This window comes from Musca autumnalis, unplaced genomic scaffold (genome assembly GCF_047663935.1).
Source record: "Musca autumnalis isolate F117 unplaced genomic scaffold, ASM4766393v1 scaffold_4, whole genome shotgun sequence".
Classification (NCBI taxonomy): domain Eukaryota; kingdom Metazoa; phylum Arthropoda; class Insecta; order Diptera; family Muscidae; genus Musca; species Musca autumnalis.
Genome location: NW_027411977.1, coordinates 183,687,957 through 183,706,390, shown reverse-complemented (window position 1 = coordinate 183,706,390; position 18,434 = coordinate 183,687,957). Strand labels below are relative to the sequence as shown.

The following is an 18,434-nucleotide window of genomic DNA, read 5'->3' as shown; positions in this document are numbered from 1 at the left end:
AAGTCTTCAGTGGACCATCTACATGAAGAGGCGAAGTTGCGGTAATTGTTCGGATGTTACCGGCTCTCACGGTAACATCCGAACAATCACTATCTGGTGGGTAGGCCTGATTTTTGATTTTTGACGTACAAAAACCACTTTTTAGGAGTTGTAGCGATTTTTTATTTTAAATCGCTACAGTAGCGATTTTGCTTGTTTAAGGTAGCGATTGTAGCGATTTTTACGCAATATCGTTTACTGTCATCACTTTTAAAACAAACGAAAAATGGTATATTAAAATATTCACACATTTAGAGGCCAGATAGTGTTCAGAAATACAGAAAAGCATGGGAATTGAGATATTTTATTGAAGAAATTGATAAAAACATGTGTGTTTGAGTAATAAAACTACAACCGTCTCGTTGGGTTGTAAATTCTATTCTAATTTTATTCATGATAAAATGAATCTTAAGAACTAAATTACAAAATAATTCTTACCCTATCTTCTCTTATTCTATGCTCTTATCACTACAAGAACCTGCTCCCTTGCTGAGTGCATTATCTCTTGGGCGATGCCTTTATTAGCAATGTACCCCAGCTGTTCGCATAAACTGCTATCTCTTATGCTCTACTTATCTAAAATACATGGAATTTGATTGCCTAATGCACTTAAATATTTTATGATCAAACGTATTAATAGAAAATGTTGCTGCTGGAAAACTGACTGATTAAAATATTTTCCAATATTACACGAAGTTCCCCAACAGCACAACCATTACTAAATCATGTACAAATAATTTGTACAATGAGCTTAAGTTGCACTACATATCTCCAGGGAGCCTTTGCTCCCTTCCTTAAGTGTTCTCTACAAACTCTCTGAGAAACTATGTTCGCTTACGGCGGACCGATATTTCCAATCATTGCCCTACAAATCTTCTCAGAGACTATGTTCGCTCAGTGCGGATCGTAGAGAGTACTCTCTTGGTAGTGGAGTTTCTCTGCAATTTCTCCCTGGAACTGTATTCGCTCAGTTCGGGTCGTAGTGAGAACTTTCCAATAAGCAGTGATTGCCTCAGCCTTGATTCACTTTCGGTTGTTATACACAAACCACTTATAAGGCATCTCTTCACCAGCACGGAAGTACTTTTCGGTTTATTGTAACGCGTCTCACCCAACACAAGGTAAAGTCATCAGCACCTTTCGCCTTAATAAATCACCCACACCAATATTATTATGTATTCAAACTAAAAACCTTTGTGTTTTATTTTCTCCTTTTTTACTTATCGGTTACACTCGGGTTTGTATCACTTGCTCATCTCCACAAACAACAACTATTCTCTGCGGCCTTTCTGAGCTATCACCTAAACAACATGTATGTGCGATATTTTTGAATTTCTATCTTTCTGTGTAGCGGTTGATAATTTCTGCAGTTTTTATACATTTTCGTAGTGCCTTTTGGTCTTAGTCAGTGGAGATTCGTGGTGGTTTTTAACACAACTTTTCTGTAGCGACTTTAACCTCGGAACAGTTGGAATACCTGCCTTTTGAGCCCAATGGTGTGAATAATTTCAGGTTTCTGATGACTCCAGCAACATCTCTCATCGAAAATTGTGACAGTGCTCCCTTTGCTGGAAAAGCTCTTATACGGAGTAGTTCAGTCCACTTCGGCGTGTCACTCGCCGGTTATAATAACACAAGGACCTGTTCTGGTCTGTCACGGTAACACCGTTGAAAGCTACAGCCTTTCTGTCTTCCTTCTTTCTCGGATTCTATAGTGGTTTAATCGTTACCCACAATTTACTCAATCCTACACCAATGTTGCATTGCTTGGGATGGTCTAGGCACTTTTCCGTTTGTGGTTACCTGTTAGCCTGTTGATTTCAATATTTAATGGGACTAGGCCGCTTTCTGAAGCCTCTAAAGCGATGATTGGTAAATTATCTATTTTTACTACATAGTTTTAAAACATTTACCAATTAAAAACCTAAAGGAACAGAACTGTTCATTATTGTATGTTTAGGAAAAAGTATTGCATACTTTCAGGTGTACTTTCAGAAAGATAACATCAAAACTTACCTCGCAATACAAAAGTTTTATAAAATTTGTTTTTATTTTCCTAAAGCCCTTATATCATAACCAAACAATATCATTATTTCCAGCCTATAAAACAAAAACATTTTCCTAAAGACCTTACTTATATCATACCCGAACAATATTGTAGAATGTTAAATAATAGAAATCCGACACAAAACGCACATAAAAGACCTTTCAATGGCTAATGTAATTTCGAAATTGAAATTTCGCTTTTAATTTCCTTCAATCAAATGTACCTCACCGCGGCCGTAGTACGTCATTCAAAATCCGGTTGTCAATGACACTCAGGAGTGACATTGTGTGTAACAGCCGACAAAAGAAAGAAAAGCGAAGAAAAAACCGGCCCATGGACAGGTGAAAAATGCAACAATATCATTGTTAATTGTTTATAATATACAGCACACAATACGCATAACGTTATTTATACTGTCACACACATAATTTTTTGGCAACTATTACCGCAGATCCATCCATTGTCTGCCAGTTTTGTTTTTTTTTTAGATACGTTTCTTTCCGAACATGAATGGGTAGCAAGTAGCAAGATTTGTTTACATATTACATATTGTTATAAGCAACAAAACGTTCAAACATATACACACTTGTTGTCCATACTGTCCGTACTTTGAACACATCTATACAGAAATTAATGACTTACATCCATACAAACAAAAAGAAGATGTACAACAAATAAAATAAAACTAGTTTAGTTACTTTCGCTAATTGCAAGTGAATGGAAAAATCACACAGCTACGGAGTTTAGTATGATATTATCTTGGAATAGTGGTAACTTATTTACTCACTTAGGTGGCTCCTAAGTGAAGATTTGTCCTATAGTTGAACACATAATAGATTTCTCTAACCCAACCTCATATTTTAAAAATTTGCCTCCTCTTCAGTCTTTCTTGTTTTAGGTTTTCGTTGGGCGCCAAAACGAATAGAGTTCAGTTGAAGAACCCTTTACAACGTAAAGAAGGAGGGTGTAATTATTAAGAAGATAGAGGGTATATTAAGTTTGTCATTCAGTTTGTAACTCATAAAAATAATAATTTTAGACCCACCAAAGTATATATTTTCTTGTCCAGTGTAAAATTATAACTCGATTTAGCCATGTCATTCCGTCCGCCTGTTATAATCAGGCGATCTTCCGAATGAATTGAGATAGAAATGTTGTACTCATGTGTCCGGGCCACCAGTCTCGGCTCCGCTTGGGGACCAACTGGTAGTAGCCTTCATGGTTACGAGGTCGTACCAGAGACTTAATTCTGGGACCACGGGTGCCGGCAAGCCCTCTGGTCCTTGTAGCACTTTCCTTCGGGAATGCAGTCTCGGACTGGGGCCGGTAGTTGGTGCGGCCATAGCGGGAAGAGTTTGTAGAACTCGAATGGGGTAGCCTTCTCTACCGGTTGTCTGCTCCATAAAAAGACAGGAGTTTCAGATGGTGCTCCGTGCCTAACCAAGGTGGTGAACAGGGCCAAACACCTGAACGCAATTGGTACCTCACTACGGTGCAAGGGGCGTTGATTGGTCGCCTGTAACCAGTCCAGTGTTGTGAGAACACCGTAGGGTAAGGCCATGGTGGAATAAGAATGTGTTACATCAAATCATACCAAACGTCAAATTTGATCACAATAATGCAGTGCTGTGAATTGCTTGTTTACATTTTGTATGAGATTTTATTCACAATAATGCATTTTGACAACTAGTCTGAAAATCAGCTGTTTTTGGCGCTGTACCTTCTTATTGTGCCATGGGTGAGGCTGAAAGGCAGGGACCCACGTTAATCACACCACATTTCTGTACTCATGTGTCTTCGGTCTGATCTTAGATCAAGTTCGAAAATGGGCTATATCCACGTTTGGTTATAGCCCCCCATATAACGGTACCGCCCGACTTCAGCAATTTTGAACTTTTTTACATTTTGATACCAAGTTATCTATAATTTGGCATTTAATGTTCCCATTGGTAAAGAATGTTCTCCACCAAAAATTATAGACATAGGTTGACGTTTTGTTATAGCCACCATATAACGGTACCGCCCGATTTCAGGTATTTTGACGGTTGTAGCTTCATTTTCAGACCGAATTAGCCATAAATTGGCATTTAAGGTTCGAAATGGTTCAAACACTTTTTCACTAAAAATTGTGGACATAGGTCCACGTTTTGTTATACCATATATAACTGTACCGCCCGATTTTAGCTATTTTGACGATTTTATCTAAATTTTCAGACCAAATTATTTATAAATTGTCATTTAATTTTTGAAGTGGTCCAAAAACTTATCCACTAAAAACTATGGACATCGGTCCACGTTTTGTTATAGCCCCCATATAACGGTACCATCCGATTTCGGATGCTTTGAGTTTTTATCTACATTTTCAGCCTGAATTAGTTATAAATTGGCAGTTACGGTTCCTAGTGGTCAAGAAAATTCACCACCTAAAAGCATAGGTACTGTTTAGGTGAGGGAGGGGAAATCCATAGGCTTCGATAGCTCAGTTAACGAATGATGAGCAGTGTAGGAAGAAAAGAACAAGAAAATAAATCACAAAAAGTATCAGTTTAAATTATTAAAGATACTTTGGGTTAATGGTGTATTTCCTTTCTCTACAACAACAAGGATTACCATGTAATCTGGGATGGCGACAAAGGCCTGTTAGTAATAACAAGATTACCCTTTGTAATCTGTGGTGGCGACAGAGGCCGGTTAGTATTAACGCGAGATGGTTGGTTAACACGCGACAAGTTAACTCTTCAAAGGTTGGTCGACAAGTGAACGCAGAGGTTCTTGCAATCGCAGAGGATCTGTGTCGATTTATACTACTACATTTACATATTCCACTGGAAGAAAACTCAACAACCAACGCTCGTTGGCATCTGCGCTCTACGGTGTCCGCAGGGGGAAGGTGCAGAGGAGATGCCTGGTGATGTCAATCAGCAGCCGTGATCGACTGAGAACGGGAAGTTGAGTTGGAACGTGTCAAACTTATACAGGCACTTTCGTAACAGAGTGAAAGCGAATTATTCCAAATTAGCTCAGAATATTTCATGGTAGCTATAGTTTTGGTGGAGGGTATAAAAGCTTTGGCACGGCCGAACTTAACGGTTTTTAACATCTCTAGCTTAATCTGGCTATATCTCCAGTTCTACGTATGTGGCTGTTTCAATGGGTTGTAACCACAAAGCAAGTAGAGTTACATGAATAGGTTTGGCAAGACAGTGTGTTGCGAGGCCTGTGCCGTACTTATGTATGGATCTGAAGCATGGATACTTGCGAAAGCCGATGAGGCAGAACTTGGTGTGTTTGAGAGAAATTACCTGGGAAATTACGTTATCTGTAGGAATTGAGAATACTGCTGTCACCGCACCTAAGTTGTACCAATGTTGAACGTGTTTGTATGAACTTTTCTCGTCCAGGATGTGAATATGGACACTGTGGACTTTGTGGGATATAAGTGTAGATTGCGCACCCGGAAGAAATTTGTGAGGAAATTGTGTAGAAATTTTAGCACATACATCGTCAATGTGGGTGCCACCGTGGTGCAGTGGTACGCACACTCGTCTTGCATGCTGACGGTCGTGAGTTCCGTCCAGGCAACATCACATTTTCAACGGTGGCAAAATACCCCTCAGTAATGCTGGCGACATTTCCTGAGTATTTCAGCCATGTAAAACTTCTCTACAAGACACGCCGTTCGGACTCGGCGATAAACAATATGTCCCACATCATTGAGCTAATATGAACCGGGGTGCACTAATTTATATGAGAGAAGTCTCCCTTTGAGACCGAATGAATTATGATGATAATGGTGCAATCATCTGCATACGACCCCACCGAAATATCTGCTGGTGGAAGTGGGAGTTTAGCAAGATAGATGTTAAATAAAATAGGGACAGTACTCCACCTTGGAGTACTCCCATTTTAATCTTGCGGAACTTGGACTTGGGCCATGGAATTCAATGAAGGCTTGCGTACCATTTAGGTAGTTAGTTAAGTGACTTGCATCTCCGGAAAAAACTCGCCTGGATCTGTTCTGCAATGATGGATGCTCAATGAATTGGCAGCAAAACTATGGTGCCCACTTTTTGGCATCTGAATAGGAAATATCATTGAAGAGATTTTTATTCTTATTGGAACCAGATAGACTTTTAATTGTGGAACAGAGTTGCTTGGAATTAATTGTGCAGTGGTGGAGGTGTTGTAACCACTTTGAACGCCTGTGTTAAAGAACAAGATTCTGATTTTCTGCAAACCATTGGTCAGTCTGAACGGCTCGATGTGAGCGGATGGAATTGCTCTGATGTGTAGAAGACGACGCTCTAGAGGTTTTGCCCGCTGACAGCAGCTGGCTATGAAATGACCAGTCGCGATGGGTGGTTAGACCTGAGCACCTCCTCAGGTGACATCGGTTATTGCAGACGTTACACTGTACTGTGGTGGAATTTGCTGCTATACGTCTATTGAACACTGAACAAATCCAGATGCAAGGACCAGGATTTTATTCAATGTCGGCTAGAATCAGGAGGATGGCGAACAAAGTTGCCAGCATAGTTCACCTTTGGAAAAAAACACCTCTGAGTTGACAATCTCTGGCCGAAAATTTATTGCATACCTTCAGGCGCCTTTTAACATTAGAGCTTTTTACCGGGTTAACCTTCTTTATGAAAATGAATTTGACGTATACGCAATTGAATTGGCATAGTGAATAAATCCGACAAACACTAGTAAATGAGCGTCTAATGTAATTTTTAAATTGAAATGCCGCGTTAGTACGTCATTTAAAATCCAGTTGTCAATGCCAGATATTTGATATAAAGCTACGAAAAATAATAGCACCACCTCCCACAAAAATATTTTGCAGGCATTATTATTTACATGTGCAACTTTTTTTAAACTTTAAACCAATTTTCACAAAAACTCAAAAAATTGGGCGAAAACGAAATAATAGCACCATTATTAAAAATTCTTTTAAAATTATAGAAATTGGGCAAATATCTAAACTTTATCACTAGACTGCGGAATCCTATGCAAATGCATATATGGTTAGGATGGTCGTAGAGAAAATCTGATTAGACAGAAACTCGTTTTATTACAAAATTAAACGAATTAGGCCCAGAAATTTTTGCATATTTTGCATATTCTGCATATCGTGCATATTTTGACATATTTGTACATATCTGCATAAAAAGAGCATATGCAAAAATATATTCAGGGATTTGTGGTCTAAATATCCTACCAAAATGGCTGAAATTTGGTATTAAGTCTTCGTTAGGGGTATGCAACTTTACAACTGAAATCTGTCCGCATAGGCCCACGTCTTCATATAGGCCCCATAGAACGGTACCTACCGATATTCGGTATTTTGATAGTTGTAGCCTCAATATCCCACCGAAATTACTGAAAATTGGTATTTAGTCTTCTTTGGGGTATAAAACACTCCACCTGAAATTTGTCGGCATAGGTCCACGTCTTCATATAGCCCCCATAGTATGGGACCTCCTCATTTTCGGTATTTTGAAGGTTGTGGCCTCAATATCCCACCGAAATTACTAAGATTTGGTATTTGGGTTTCGTTGGGGGTATAAAACTTCCCACCAGAAATTTCTCGGTATAGGTCCACGTCTTCATATAGCCCCCATAGAACGGTACCTACCGATATTCGGTATTTTGAAAATTGTAGCCTTAATATCCCACCGAAATGACTGAAAATTGGTATTTAGTCTTCGTTGGGGGTATAAAACATTCCACCTGAAATTTGTCTGTATAGGTCCACGTCTTCATATAGCCCCCATAGAATTGCACCTCCCGATTTTCGGTATTTTTAAGGTTGTGGCCTCAATATCCTACCGCAATTACTGAAATTTGGCATTTTGTCTTCGTTGGGGGTATAAAACTTTCCAACTGAAATTTATCGGTATTGGTCCACGTCTTCATATAGCCCCCATAGAACGGTACCTCCCGATTTCTGGTATTTTGAAGGATGTGCCCTCAATATCCCTCCAAAATGGCTGAAATTCGGTATTAAGTCTTCGTTAAGGGTATAAAACTTTCCACCTAAAATTTGTCGGCTTAGGTTCAGGCCTTCATATAGCCCCCATAGAACGATACCTCCCGATATTCGGCATTTTGAAGGTTATGGCTGTGGTTATACATTTCTCTATTTTATTGACTTGTTTGAAGGGAATTTTAAACAGAAAAATTGTACACATAGACATTTTTGTACCTATTATTGAAATATTTGTTGCATAAGAAAATATGTAGAATGCATAAATTTTGCATATGCAAAAATTTATGCATTTTGCATAATTTTGCATATGTCATATGTTTCGATTGCAATATAATCAGAAGCCAAAAATATGCCAGTCCCAAAATTTGACATGAATCGGACCAAAAATAGGGGTTGCATAAAATTCCGCTGTCTACTAATAATAGACTAACAGTATTGAATGTGATAAAGTTCAGTGATAATAAAAGCCGTCGTGGAGGGTCTTCAGACGGGTAAAAAACGTATGAGACCATATTGACAATAAACAATGACGAATCGGCCGCAGACAAGTATGCAAAGAATGAATATTTGACTCAATATGTATTGTCGGATAATGGACCAATGCAAAACAGTTCGATTTTGACTTTGAAAACATCGAAATACCTCTGAACACTATAGGGAAAAATAGACCCTCAGTGTAGTATTTTGAAAGACCTCTCTCAATATTATTGGAATCACTTCATTTTTACTAAATGGATAGATATTATACTCTACTATCATAATAAGTCCCAAAAATTGCACCAGATCTAATAAAATCCATCAAATATGCAAATATGCCTAAATAATAAAATAATAATTGTTCCACAAACATCCCAGATGGGACAAGGGAGACTTCTCTCATATCAATGAGTGCCCGCCGATTCATATTGGCTCAATGATATAGGACCTTTTATTGCTGAGTCCGAACGGCATGTCTTACGACACCACTTGTAGAGAAGTTTTTCATGGCTTAAATACTCAGGAAATGTCGCCAGCATTACTGAGGGGGAATTTTGCCACCGTTGAAAATTTGATGTTGCTTGGCCTGGTATTCGAACCGCAGACCTTCTGAGTGCAAGGCGGTCGTGCTAACCATTGCGCCACGGTGGCCCCCACGGTGGAAATTATATACCTTCTAGAAAAGCTGGAATACCGAATTTTTGGGTACTATATTTTTTACCAAGCAAAAAAGTATGCAAAATCAGGTTCACGGACATAATCACCCTTATTACGGTTGGCGTTGTCGTAGGCGTTCAAGTGTCGTAGACGTAGTCGTAGGCGTTGTCGTAGTCAATCAGCCTTATTACGGTTGGCGTAGTCGTATCCAAAATTGCAAATTGACGTGTCGTAACGTCTAATTGGTATTATGTATGTCGTACACGACATTTTCGCAACGACTAATTGGTATTATGTATGTCGTATACGAGATATTACAACTCTGTATGCCATTCTTTTACAATTTTGCTACCACGAGAGGCGTTTTATTACGAGAAACGCTGTGAAATTAGTCGTTAGAGATTTTGTTGACGACAACAGACAAATTTCTTAAAACGTTAATAAAAACGAACAAATAAAATGGATTTAAACAAAAGGTATGTGTCTATATAACAAAAAGATTATATATTCGCATAAATTTTATAATATTGCACATGTTTTAGAACAAAAGTCACCACAAAAAAGCAGTTTGACACAATGGTCCAGATTTTGCAGAACAATCCAAATTTGGCCAGAGGTTACAGCAATGGAATAAAAAAAATTAGCGTGAAAGAAGAGTGGAATAAAATTAGTACGAAACTCAACATTTTAGGACCGCCAGTACGAACGTACGAACAGGTGAGGGTTGGATGAAAGTCTGGGCTGACTACAAATTCAAGTTAAGGAAGAAGTTAGTTCACAATAAGGCGGAATGTCGTGCTACAGGTGGAGGATCCTTCAAACAGTACATACTAACAGACACGGAAGAAGCAGCATCCAGCTTTTGGATACAATTGAAATCGCGGGCAATCAGTCAATTGGAATCCAGCAGCCTTCAACGCTTCGAGAAACAACCACTGAGGAAGAACTGTTTGAAGCATGTATAATCCATGAAGATTTAGAAGACCACGATCCCTGCACAGTTACTCCCCAAAGCGTAAGCAGGCCTCATGCAAAAGAGCCGCAGGTCGTAGTGAATCAGGATCCCCGCACAATAACCCCTGTAAGCATAGGTATCACTCATGGAAATGAGCAACAGGTCCAAGTGAACCAGGATCTATGCCCACTAGTCACAAATACCCCTCACAGAAATGGATTTCAGCAACAGCAACTGAGTATCAGTCATGGAAAATATGTTTGATTCTTGTCGTAACTGTTTTCGTCTTACTTTTAAATCGTTCGGAGTATATTCATCCTCATCGTCGGATATAAAATAACCCACACAACATTTTTATGGTTTATTAGTAAATAATTGTTTTTTTTTTTTTATTTTAACTGACTCTATTTTTTGTTTTCTTTTTTATAACAGGGTGGCGTGTAATAGTCGAAAATGTTAATAATCTTCAACACCCTGTATTTTTGCAATCTATTACAAAACAGACGTAGTCGAAAATTTTACATAATACCAAAAATTATTGACTACGACAACGCCTACGACTACGTCTACGACACTTGAACGCCTACGACAACGCCAACCGTAATAAGGGTGAATAATTTTTGGTATTATGTAAAATTTTCGACTACGTCTGTTTTGTAATAGATTGCAAAAATACAGGGTGTTGAAGATTATTAACATTTTCGACTATTACACGCCACCCTGTTATAAAAAAGAAAACAAAAAATAGAGTCAGTTAAAATAAAAAAAAAACAATTATTTATTAATAAACCATAAAAATGTTAAGTGTGGGTTATTTTATATCCGACGATGAGGATGAATATACTCCGAACGATTTAAAAGTAAGACGAAAACAGTTACGACAAGAATCAAACATATTTTCCATGACTGATTTCTGTGAGGTGTATTTGTGACTAGTGGGCATAGATCCTGGTTCACTTGGACCTGTTGCTCATTTCCATGAGTGATACCTATGCTTACAGGGGTTATTGTGCGGGGATCCTGATTCACTACGACCTGCGGCTCTTTTGCATGAGGCCTGCTTACGCTTTGGGGAGTAACTGTGCAGGGATCGTGGTTTTCTAAATCTTCATGGATTATACATGCTTCAAACAGTTCTTCCTCAGTGGTTGTTTCTCGAAGCGTTGAAGGCTGCTGGATTCCAATTGACTGATTGCCCGCGTTTACAATTGTATCCAATTGTAACAAGCTGGATGCTGCTTCTTCCGTGTCTGTTAGTATGTACTGTTTGAAGGATCCTCCACCTGTAGCACGACATTCCGCCTTATTGTGAACTAACTTCTTCCTTAACTTGAATTTGTAGTCCGCCCAGACTTTCATCCAACCCTCACCTGTTCGTACGTTCGTACTGGCGGTCCTAAAATGTTGAGTTTCGTACTAATTTTATTCCACTCTTCTTTCACGCTAATTTTTTTTATTCCATTGCTGTAACCTCTGGCCAAATTTGGATTGTTCTGCAAAATCTGGACCATTGTGTCAAACTGCATTTTTGTGGTGACTTTTGTTCTAAAACATGTGCAATATTATAAAATTTATACGAATATATAATCTTTTTGTTATATAGACACATACCTTTTGTATAAATCCATTTTATTTGTTCGTTTTTATTAACGTTTTAAGAAATTTGTCTGTTGTCGTCAACAAAATCTCTAACGACTAATTTCACAGCGTTTCTCGTAATAAAACGCCTCTCGTGGTAGCAAAATTGTAAAAGAATGGCATACAGAGTTGTAATATCTCGTATACGACATACATAATACCAATTAGTCGTTGCGAAAATGTCGTGTACGACATACATAATACCAATTAGACGTTACGACACGTCAATTTGCAATTTTGGATACGACTACGCCAACCGTAATAAGGCTGAATAATGATTGGGAAGACCCACTGACATCATTAGGAAATATTTAATAGTCATTATTCTGAAAGTCGGTAAAACGGGTCCAAAAGGCTCAAACACGTTCAAATACCACCATTACAAAGGACAGATTATGATATGTACATATATTAATCTTATTTGTGTAAGTTGCTGATGTAATATAACAATACTAAACTGATAAATACCTCGGGCCAAACTCCTGATATCAACCTTTATACATTTTTTGGGTCCAGTTTAAGAAGAAAACTCGAAAAAAGTCCTCCAACGAATGATCAAGATTTAATATAAATTGGGGAACCATTACATTTAGAGTGTAACATGCCGATATATTGAAATTCATAGTTTTTTTACAATTAAATTAATAGCAGAACTGATATTGAATGAGTTTGAATAGCAATCCATAATCCACCCCTAAATTTCAAAATTGTAGACGTTTCGTATGGGCCTTGACTAGTCAGTCAATTAATCAATCAATCATCTTTTTGTTCTTTTATAAATATTAACAATATTTCAAACTGCGCGTTAGAAAAAAAATGTTGAAAATAAAACACAAGTCTTCAAAATTTTGTTGTTTTACAAAACATTTGTATTTTTTCACACATTAAAGCTAAATATTATTAGATATATTAAAATACATTTACAAGTATATTTAATATAATGCTTAATATAAAATAGTGATTTTTCATTATTTTTCTTTTGTATTTTGTATTTCATTGACACTAGGAATCTAGTGATGATCATAAGGGAGACTGTTAAGATTTAATGTATAATAAAATTGCTACTTGTTTTTGTTATTATTATTATGACATTAAAAAATGCCAACGAAAGTCAAAATAAATTGTAAAGAGGAGTTCAATGTCAAAAAAAATTTCACAAGTCTACTAAAAATATATATGTATGGGTCATTATAAAAATATTTATGTATGTACTGTAGAAGATATTATAACATAACTCTGTAATTCCTCAACTTAACAAAGGAGCTTTATTCAAATTTGATGGAATTGACGCCCATATCAATTTGTCCTCCACGATAGCTACCGCGCTTCTTCTTTGTTTTTTCATGCTTGAAACTTTTACCGCGTGTAAACTTTAAGTCACGATTAGCTTTGTCACCCCAAGAGCCAGCAGCATTTTTCTGTAAAAAATTGAGGATTTCAATTTGGATTGCTTTGCGATCGGCGAAGCAGAAACTTGTGGACGAAAAAGCAACAGGAAATACTACATCAAATCAAGTGGTGTTGCAATGGGTTTGGCTAATTTGAACTTAGATAACTAAAGTTGGGTAGGTGGGTGTGTGTGAGAAGGTGAACTATTTTAAATAATAAATGATTTAATCATCAAAGGTGATCTTTTTGTTCGCCGTCGCTGAACTGTCAAAAGATTTGTTAAAGGGTTTGTTTGCTCCGCCAAAACCACCACGACCACCTCCACGGCCACCGCCTCCTCGACCACCCTTGTCTCCAAAGCCACCACGTCCGCCACCACGGCCACCGAAGCCTCCACGGCCTCCTTTATCACCAAAACCACCACGTCCTCCTCCACGTCCACCGCCTCCGCGTCCACCTTTGTCGCCAAAACCGCCACGACCACCACCACCACGTCCACCTTTGCCATTTTCAAAGCCACCAAATGATTTTCGATCACCGAATTTCTTAAAGCCGCCATTAGCCTTACCACCTTCGCCGCCATCATTTGTATTATCTTCATCCTAATATCCAAAAAAAAGGACATGAAAAAAGAAAGGAAAAGGAAAACAACACAAATTAGCAAAGTGATCAAAAAAATGTTTCTTAATCATAAACATAATCTTTCGCGGAAGAAAGTGCCTCAAAATCATGTAGAATTGTATATCAAGTATGCTATGCAGCTAATTTGTGAAGTGGCTTTTCCTTGTTCCTTTTTTCTAATCATGTCTTTTTTCTGCTGGCATGGATTTCTTGTTGCTTTTCCACCATCGCTTACTCGGTCATACATTCAACACAATGAGGCACTTACCTTTGCTTCGAAAGACATATCTTTAACTCTTTCATCTATTTCTACTTCTTCTTCACGCACCCTTCTGAATGGCTCATTTTTCTTGGGACCATCCGATTGTGGGGTTTTTTGATTTTTATTAAATTTGCCACCACCATTATTGGCCGGAGTTGAAGCAAATCCTTTGGACTATTATCAATAATTTATGCAATATTTTGAAAGAAGAATAAAAACAAATACGATATAAAAAGATTACAATAAACCTACTGAAGAAGTATTAAGAATTGCAAATAGGACATGGGATAAAATTTTGAATCTTTGGAATGGATGATCTAAAAAAAGTTTGTGCTTTTACGATTAACCTCGACAGCAATTTACTATAAGTTAAATTAGTGGAAAATATCGGGTAACATGTTTTGGCATGTTTAACAAGACGATTCAAATTCGTTGTTTTTTGCGGTTAGGTTAGGGGCACATGTCGGATTGGACTAAAGTTTTTACACTAGATAGTCCTTGGGACCCTGATCACAACGATATATAGCTTTCCCATACTTTCCGACATATTGGACTTGACATTTTACTATTCTTAGTTGGGCAATATGGGTGTCGTTTTAATTCGTATACGAAATTACTTTGGGTCCATACAAAAATCTATTAAAACTCCACACAAAATAATGACTTTTAGTGGACCTACAAATCTATTAACAAATCACGTCTAATTATGACTTTGGGTCCATATAAAAAATCTATTAAAACCCCACGCAAAATAACTTTGGGTGCACCTAAAAATCTATTAAAAATCCACGCCTAATTATGACTTTGGGTGCACCTAAAAATATATTTAAAATCCACGCATAATAATGACTATGGGCGGATTTTAAAATCCATTAAAAATCCACTCCTTCCAAATCCAAGCCTAATTTTGACTTCGGGTCATTATAAAATCTATTAAAAACCCACGCCTAATAATAAATTTGGGTAGAGCTAAGAATACAAGCGTAATACATTGGAGCGGAACTCAAAATCCATTAATAGCCCACGCCTGATAATGACCTCGCGTCATTATGAAAATCTATTAAAAATCCACGCCTAATAATAAATTTGGTAGAGCTAAATAATAATAAATTTGGTAGACTAAAAATCGTCATTATGAAAATCTATTACAGATCCACGCCTAATAATGACATTGGGTCCAAATAAAAATCTATTACAGATCCACGCCTAATAATAACATTGGGTCCAAATAAAAATCTATTAAAAATCTACGCCTAATAGTAAGTCTAAAAATCTTAAAATCCATGCCTAATTATGACTTTGGGTGAACCTAAAATTTTATTAAAAATCCACGCCTGACTTTGGGTCATTATAAACATCTGTGGGAAGTATTTTTGTTCAGCTCGATACGAGAGGTGCCTCTCATAAACAAGGTAATGGTGTAATGTAGGACATTTCCGAAATCTCAAGATCCTTATCTGGGAAAGTGAAGACTTCCCCTGGAAAGCTATAAATCGTTGCGATTAGTGTCCCAAGAACTACCTATGGTAAAATTTTCAACATGATCTGAGAGGTATCACTAAACGAAACTTAAGCCCAAAAATGTATATAACAGACGTTTGGTCTTAATTCGAACTAATTCGATTTCGAATCGTCTTAGAGAAAACGGCCATATATTTATATATCGAATTTCAAACCAATAAGGTGCTTATTCTTCATTAATCTTTCCATTCCGTGAAGCATTTTCATTAATTGAAACACCCCCATCCCGACGCCTTTTTTGCATTTTTAGAACTTCAAACTAAACTCTACAAATATATATGCCAAAGTCTCCAAATACTTACATTATTAAATCCTCCTTTAACAAAATTATTGTATTTGTTATCCTTCTTTTCAGCATTGCCATTTGTTTCACTGAATTTTCTCTTTTGTCCTGGTTTAGCCAAGGGAGTTGTAACAACGGCAGGTTTCTCCTCCTCTTCTTCTTCGCTGGAGCTGTCATCATCACTTTCTTCAGCAGCCTTTTTGGCAGGAGTAACAGCTTTCTTGGCGGGTGTAGCAACAGCTGGTTTTTTAGGTGCCTCATCTTCTTCAGAGGAACTGCTATCTTCCGAGGAAGATTTTTTGGCAGCCTTAGCTACATTGGCTTTTTTGGCTGGTGGTTCTTCGTCGGAATCACTGGAATCTTCAGAACTGGAATCGGCTTTCTTGGCAACAGGTTTAGCGACTGCTTTGGCTGCTGGTTTCTTTTCTTCTTCATCCGATGAAGAATCTTCTGAGCTAGAAGAAGCTGCTGCCTTTTTGGCAACGGCAGCTGGCTTAGCAGCTAAAGCAGGTTTTTTAGCAGCAGGTTCTTCATCGTCAGATGAATCTTCAGAGCTACTTTCGGCCTTCTTTTTGGTGGCTACAGGCGTCTTGTTGACAACAGGTTTAACGGCTGGTTTCTCATCTTCGTCACTTGAAGAATCTTCGCTGCTAGACTCCTTTTTAGCGGCGGCTACTGGTTTCTTAACAACGGCTGGAGTAGCAGCTTTGGGTTTCACTTCTTCTTCTTCATCTGAACTATCTTCACTGCTGCTGGAATCGGCTTTTTTGGGTGCAGCTTTGACAGGAGCTGGTTTTGCATTGGTCTTAGCAGCTGGTTTTTCATCCTCACTACTGTCCGAGGAATCATCAGAAGACTCAGCCTTCTTAGCTACTGGTTTAGCTGGAGTTGCTTTCGCAGCGGCTGGCTTGGCAGCAGGTTTTTCATCTTCACTGCTATCTTCGGAAGAATCATCAGAAGACTCAGCCTTCTTAGTCACTGGCTTAGCTGGAGTTGCCTTGGCAACAGCTGGTTTGGCAGCAGGTTTTTCATCTTCACTGCTATCATCTGAAGTTTCATCTTTCTTGGCGACTGGTTTAGCTGGTGTGGCCTTGGCTGGTGCTGCCTTGGGTTTAGGTTTTTCATCTTCACTGCTATCATCAGATGAATCATCAGAAGATTCGGCCTTTTTGGAAGCAGGTTTGGCCGGTGCGGGTTTAGCAGGTGTGGCTTTAGCCGGTGTGGCCTTAGCAGCTGGTTTTTCTTCTTCGCTGCTATCATCGGAAGAATCATCTGATGATTCGGCCTTTTTAGCTACAGGTTTAGCTGGTGTTGATTTAGCAGCAGGTTTTGCTGCTGGCTTCTCATCTTCACTGCTGTCTTCCGAAGAGTCTTCTGATTCATCTTTCTTAGTTACAGGCTTGGCTGGAGCAACCTTAGCCGGTGTCTTGGCAGCTGGTTTCTCATCTTCACTATCATCTGACGAATCATCAGAAGATTCAGCAGCTTTCTTTGCAACACCATTTAGTTTAGGTGTAGCAGTGGGTTTAGCAGCAGGTTTCTTTTCGTCTTCACTGCTATCGTCTGATGAGTCTTCGGAACTTGAGGCAGCCTTCTTTGCTGCTGCTTTATTGTTCACAACTGGTACAGTAGTCTTCTTGGGAGTCTCCTCCTCCTCGGAGTCGTCACTACTATCGTCTGAGGAATCATTTGCGCTTTTGACATTGGGAATTTTTGTTTTACTATTTTGTTGATAGTATTTCAAAATGTCTTCCAATTTGGGAGAACCTTTTCCCACTGCGGCCTAGAAAGGAAAATAAAATAAAGATTAATGATATAAAATCAGGCACATGTTTTTTTTCTCTATCCACCCAGCAGAGGTGTCCCACACATTTAGCTACAACTACAAAAGCAAAACGTGTGCGTGTTAGCACGGCCCCGACCACATTGTTTTTATTTGAGAAATTTCAATATGGTTGTTTTTCTACATACCGCTTTAGTTTTATGTTGGAAAACTTGAGCTAAACTTTTGTCTTTTTTTAATAAATATTCGTGCACAAGTGCATCTACTAATTGGCTATCAACTGCCATTTTTATCTTTTATTCTATTTCACAATTTTTTAATTTTTAGATATTTTATTTTATTTTTACGTAGCGAGGAGACGACTTCTACTGCACCAGAAACACGTGTGAAAATGAATGAGAAGAGAGTACAGAAACCTGCCTGCGAAGAAGTTGGCAATATCGTAAGAAATTGTTATCGAAAGCACAGGGTGACACGAGCGAAGAAGAAGCATTTGTTTTGGCAACTCAATATACAGTATTTTAAGTAGAGCTGGCAAAAAATCGATAACACTATCGATAATATGGATTATTATTTAAAAATTCAATATCGATAGATAGTTTTCCCTATCGATATTATCGGAATAAAAGCCCCTAAAGTACAGTACACATTAGGTTTGTACGTTAACTCCGCAAGTGAAAAGTACTTGCAAATACTCAGCAGGTTCTCAGTAACCTCTCTCCACTAATTTTACTCTCTCGAAGCTAAAAATTTGCAGATTGTTATCGAAC

General features: G+C 38.1%; 1 protein-coding gene across 3 annotated transcripts; it reads right to left on the bottom strand.

Annotated features, from left to right (window-relative positions):
* Positions 1-12,651: 12,651 nt before the first annotated feature.
* Positions 12,652-18,072, bottom strand: Nopp140 (nucleolar and coiled-body phosphoprotein 1). 3 transcript variants are annotated; one of them, XM_073983705.1, is made up of 4 exons: positions 17,853-18,060; positions 15,901-17,664; positions 14,084-14,251; positions 12,652-13,223 (listed from the first exon to the last, which is right to left on the bottom strand). In XM_073983705.1, the coding sequence occupies exons 1-4, from the start codon at positions 17,949-17,951 to the stop codon at positions 13,071-13,073; spliced, it is 2,184 nt and encodes a 727-aa protein (XP_073839806.1). In that variant the 5' UTR covers positions 17,952-18,060; the 3' UTR covers positions 12,652-13,070. The 3 variants fall into 3 exon arrangements, with proteins under 3 accessions (XP_073839806.1, XP_073839804.1, XP_073839805.1); XM_073983703.1 differs by having other exon boundaries at positions 12,652-13,796; positions 14,144-14,251; positions 17,853-18,058; XM_073983704.1 differs by lacking the exon at positions 14,084-14,251 and having other exon boundaries at positions 12,652-13,796; positions 17,853-18,072.
* Positions 18,073-18,434: the final 362 nt, after the last annotated feature.

Coding starts and splice junctions, on each gene's coding strand:
- Nopp140 (XM_073983703.1), bottom strand. CDS start 17,951: ATGGCAGTTGATAGCCAATTAGTAGATGCACTTGTGCACGAATATTTA. Junction 17,665..17,852: donor TCCAACATAAAACTAAAGCG/GTATGTAGAAAA, acceptor TTTCCTTTCTAG/GCCGCAGTGGGAAAAGGTTC. Junction 14,252..15,900: donor TTAAAGGAGGATTTAATAAT/GTAAGTATTTGG, acceptor TATTGATAATAG/TCCAAAGGATTTGCTTCAAC.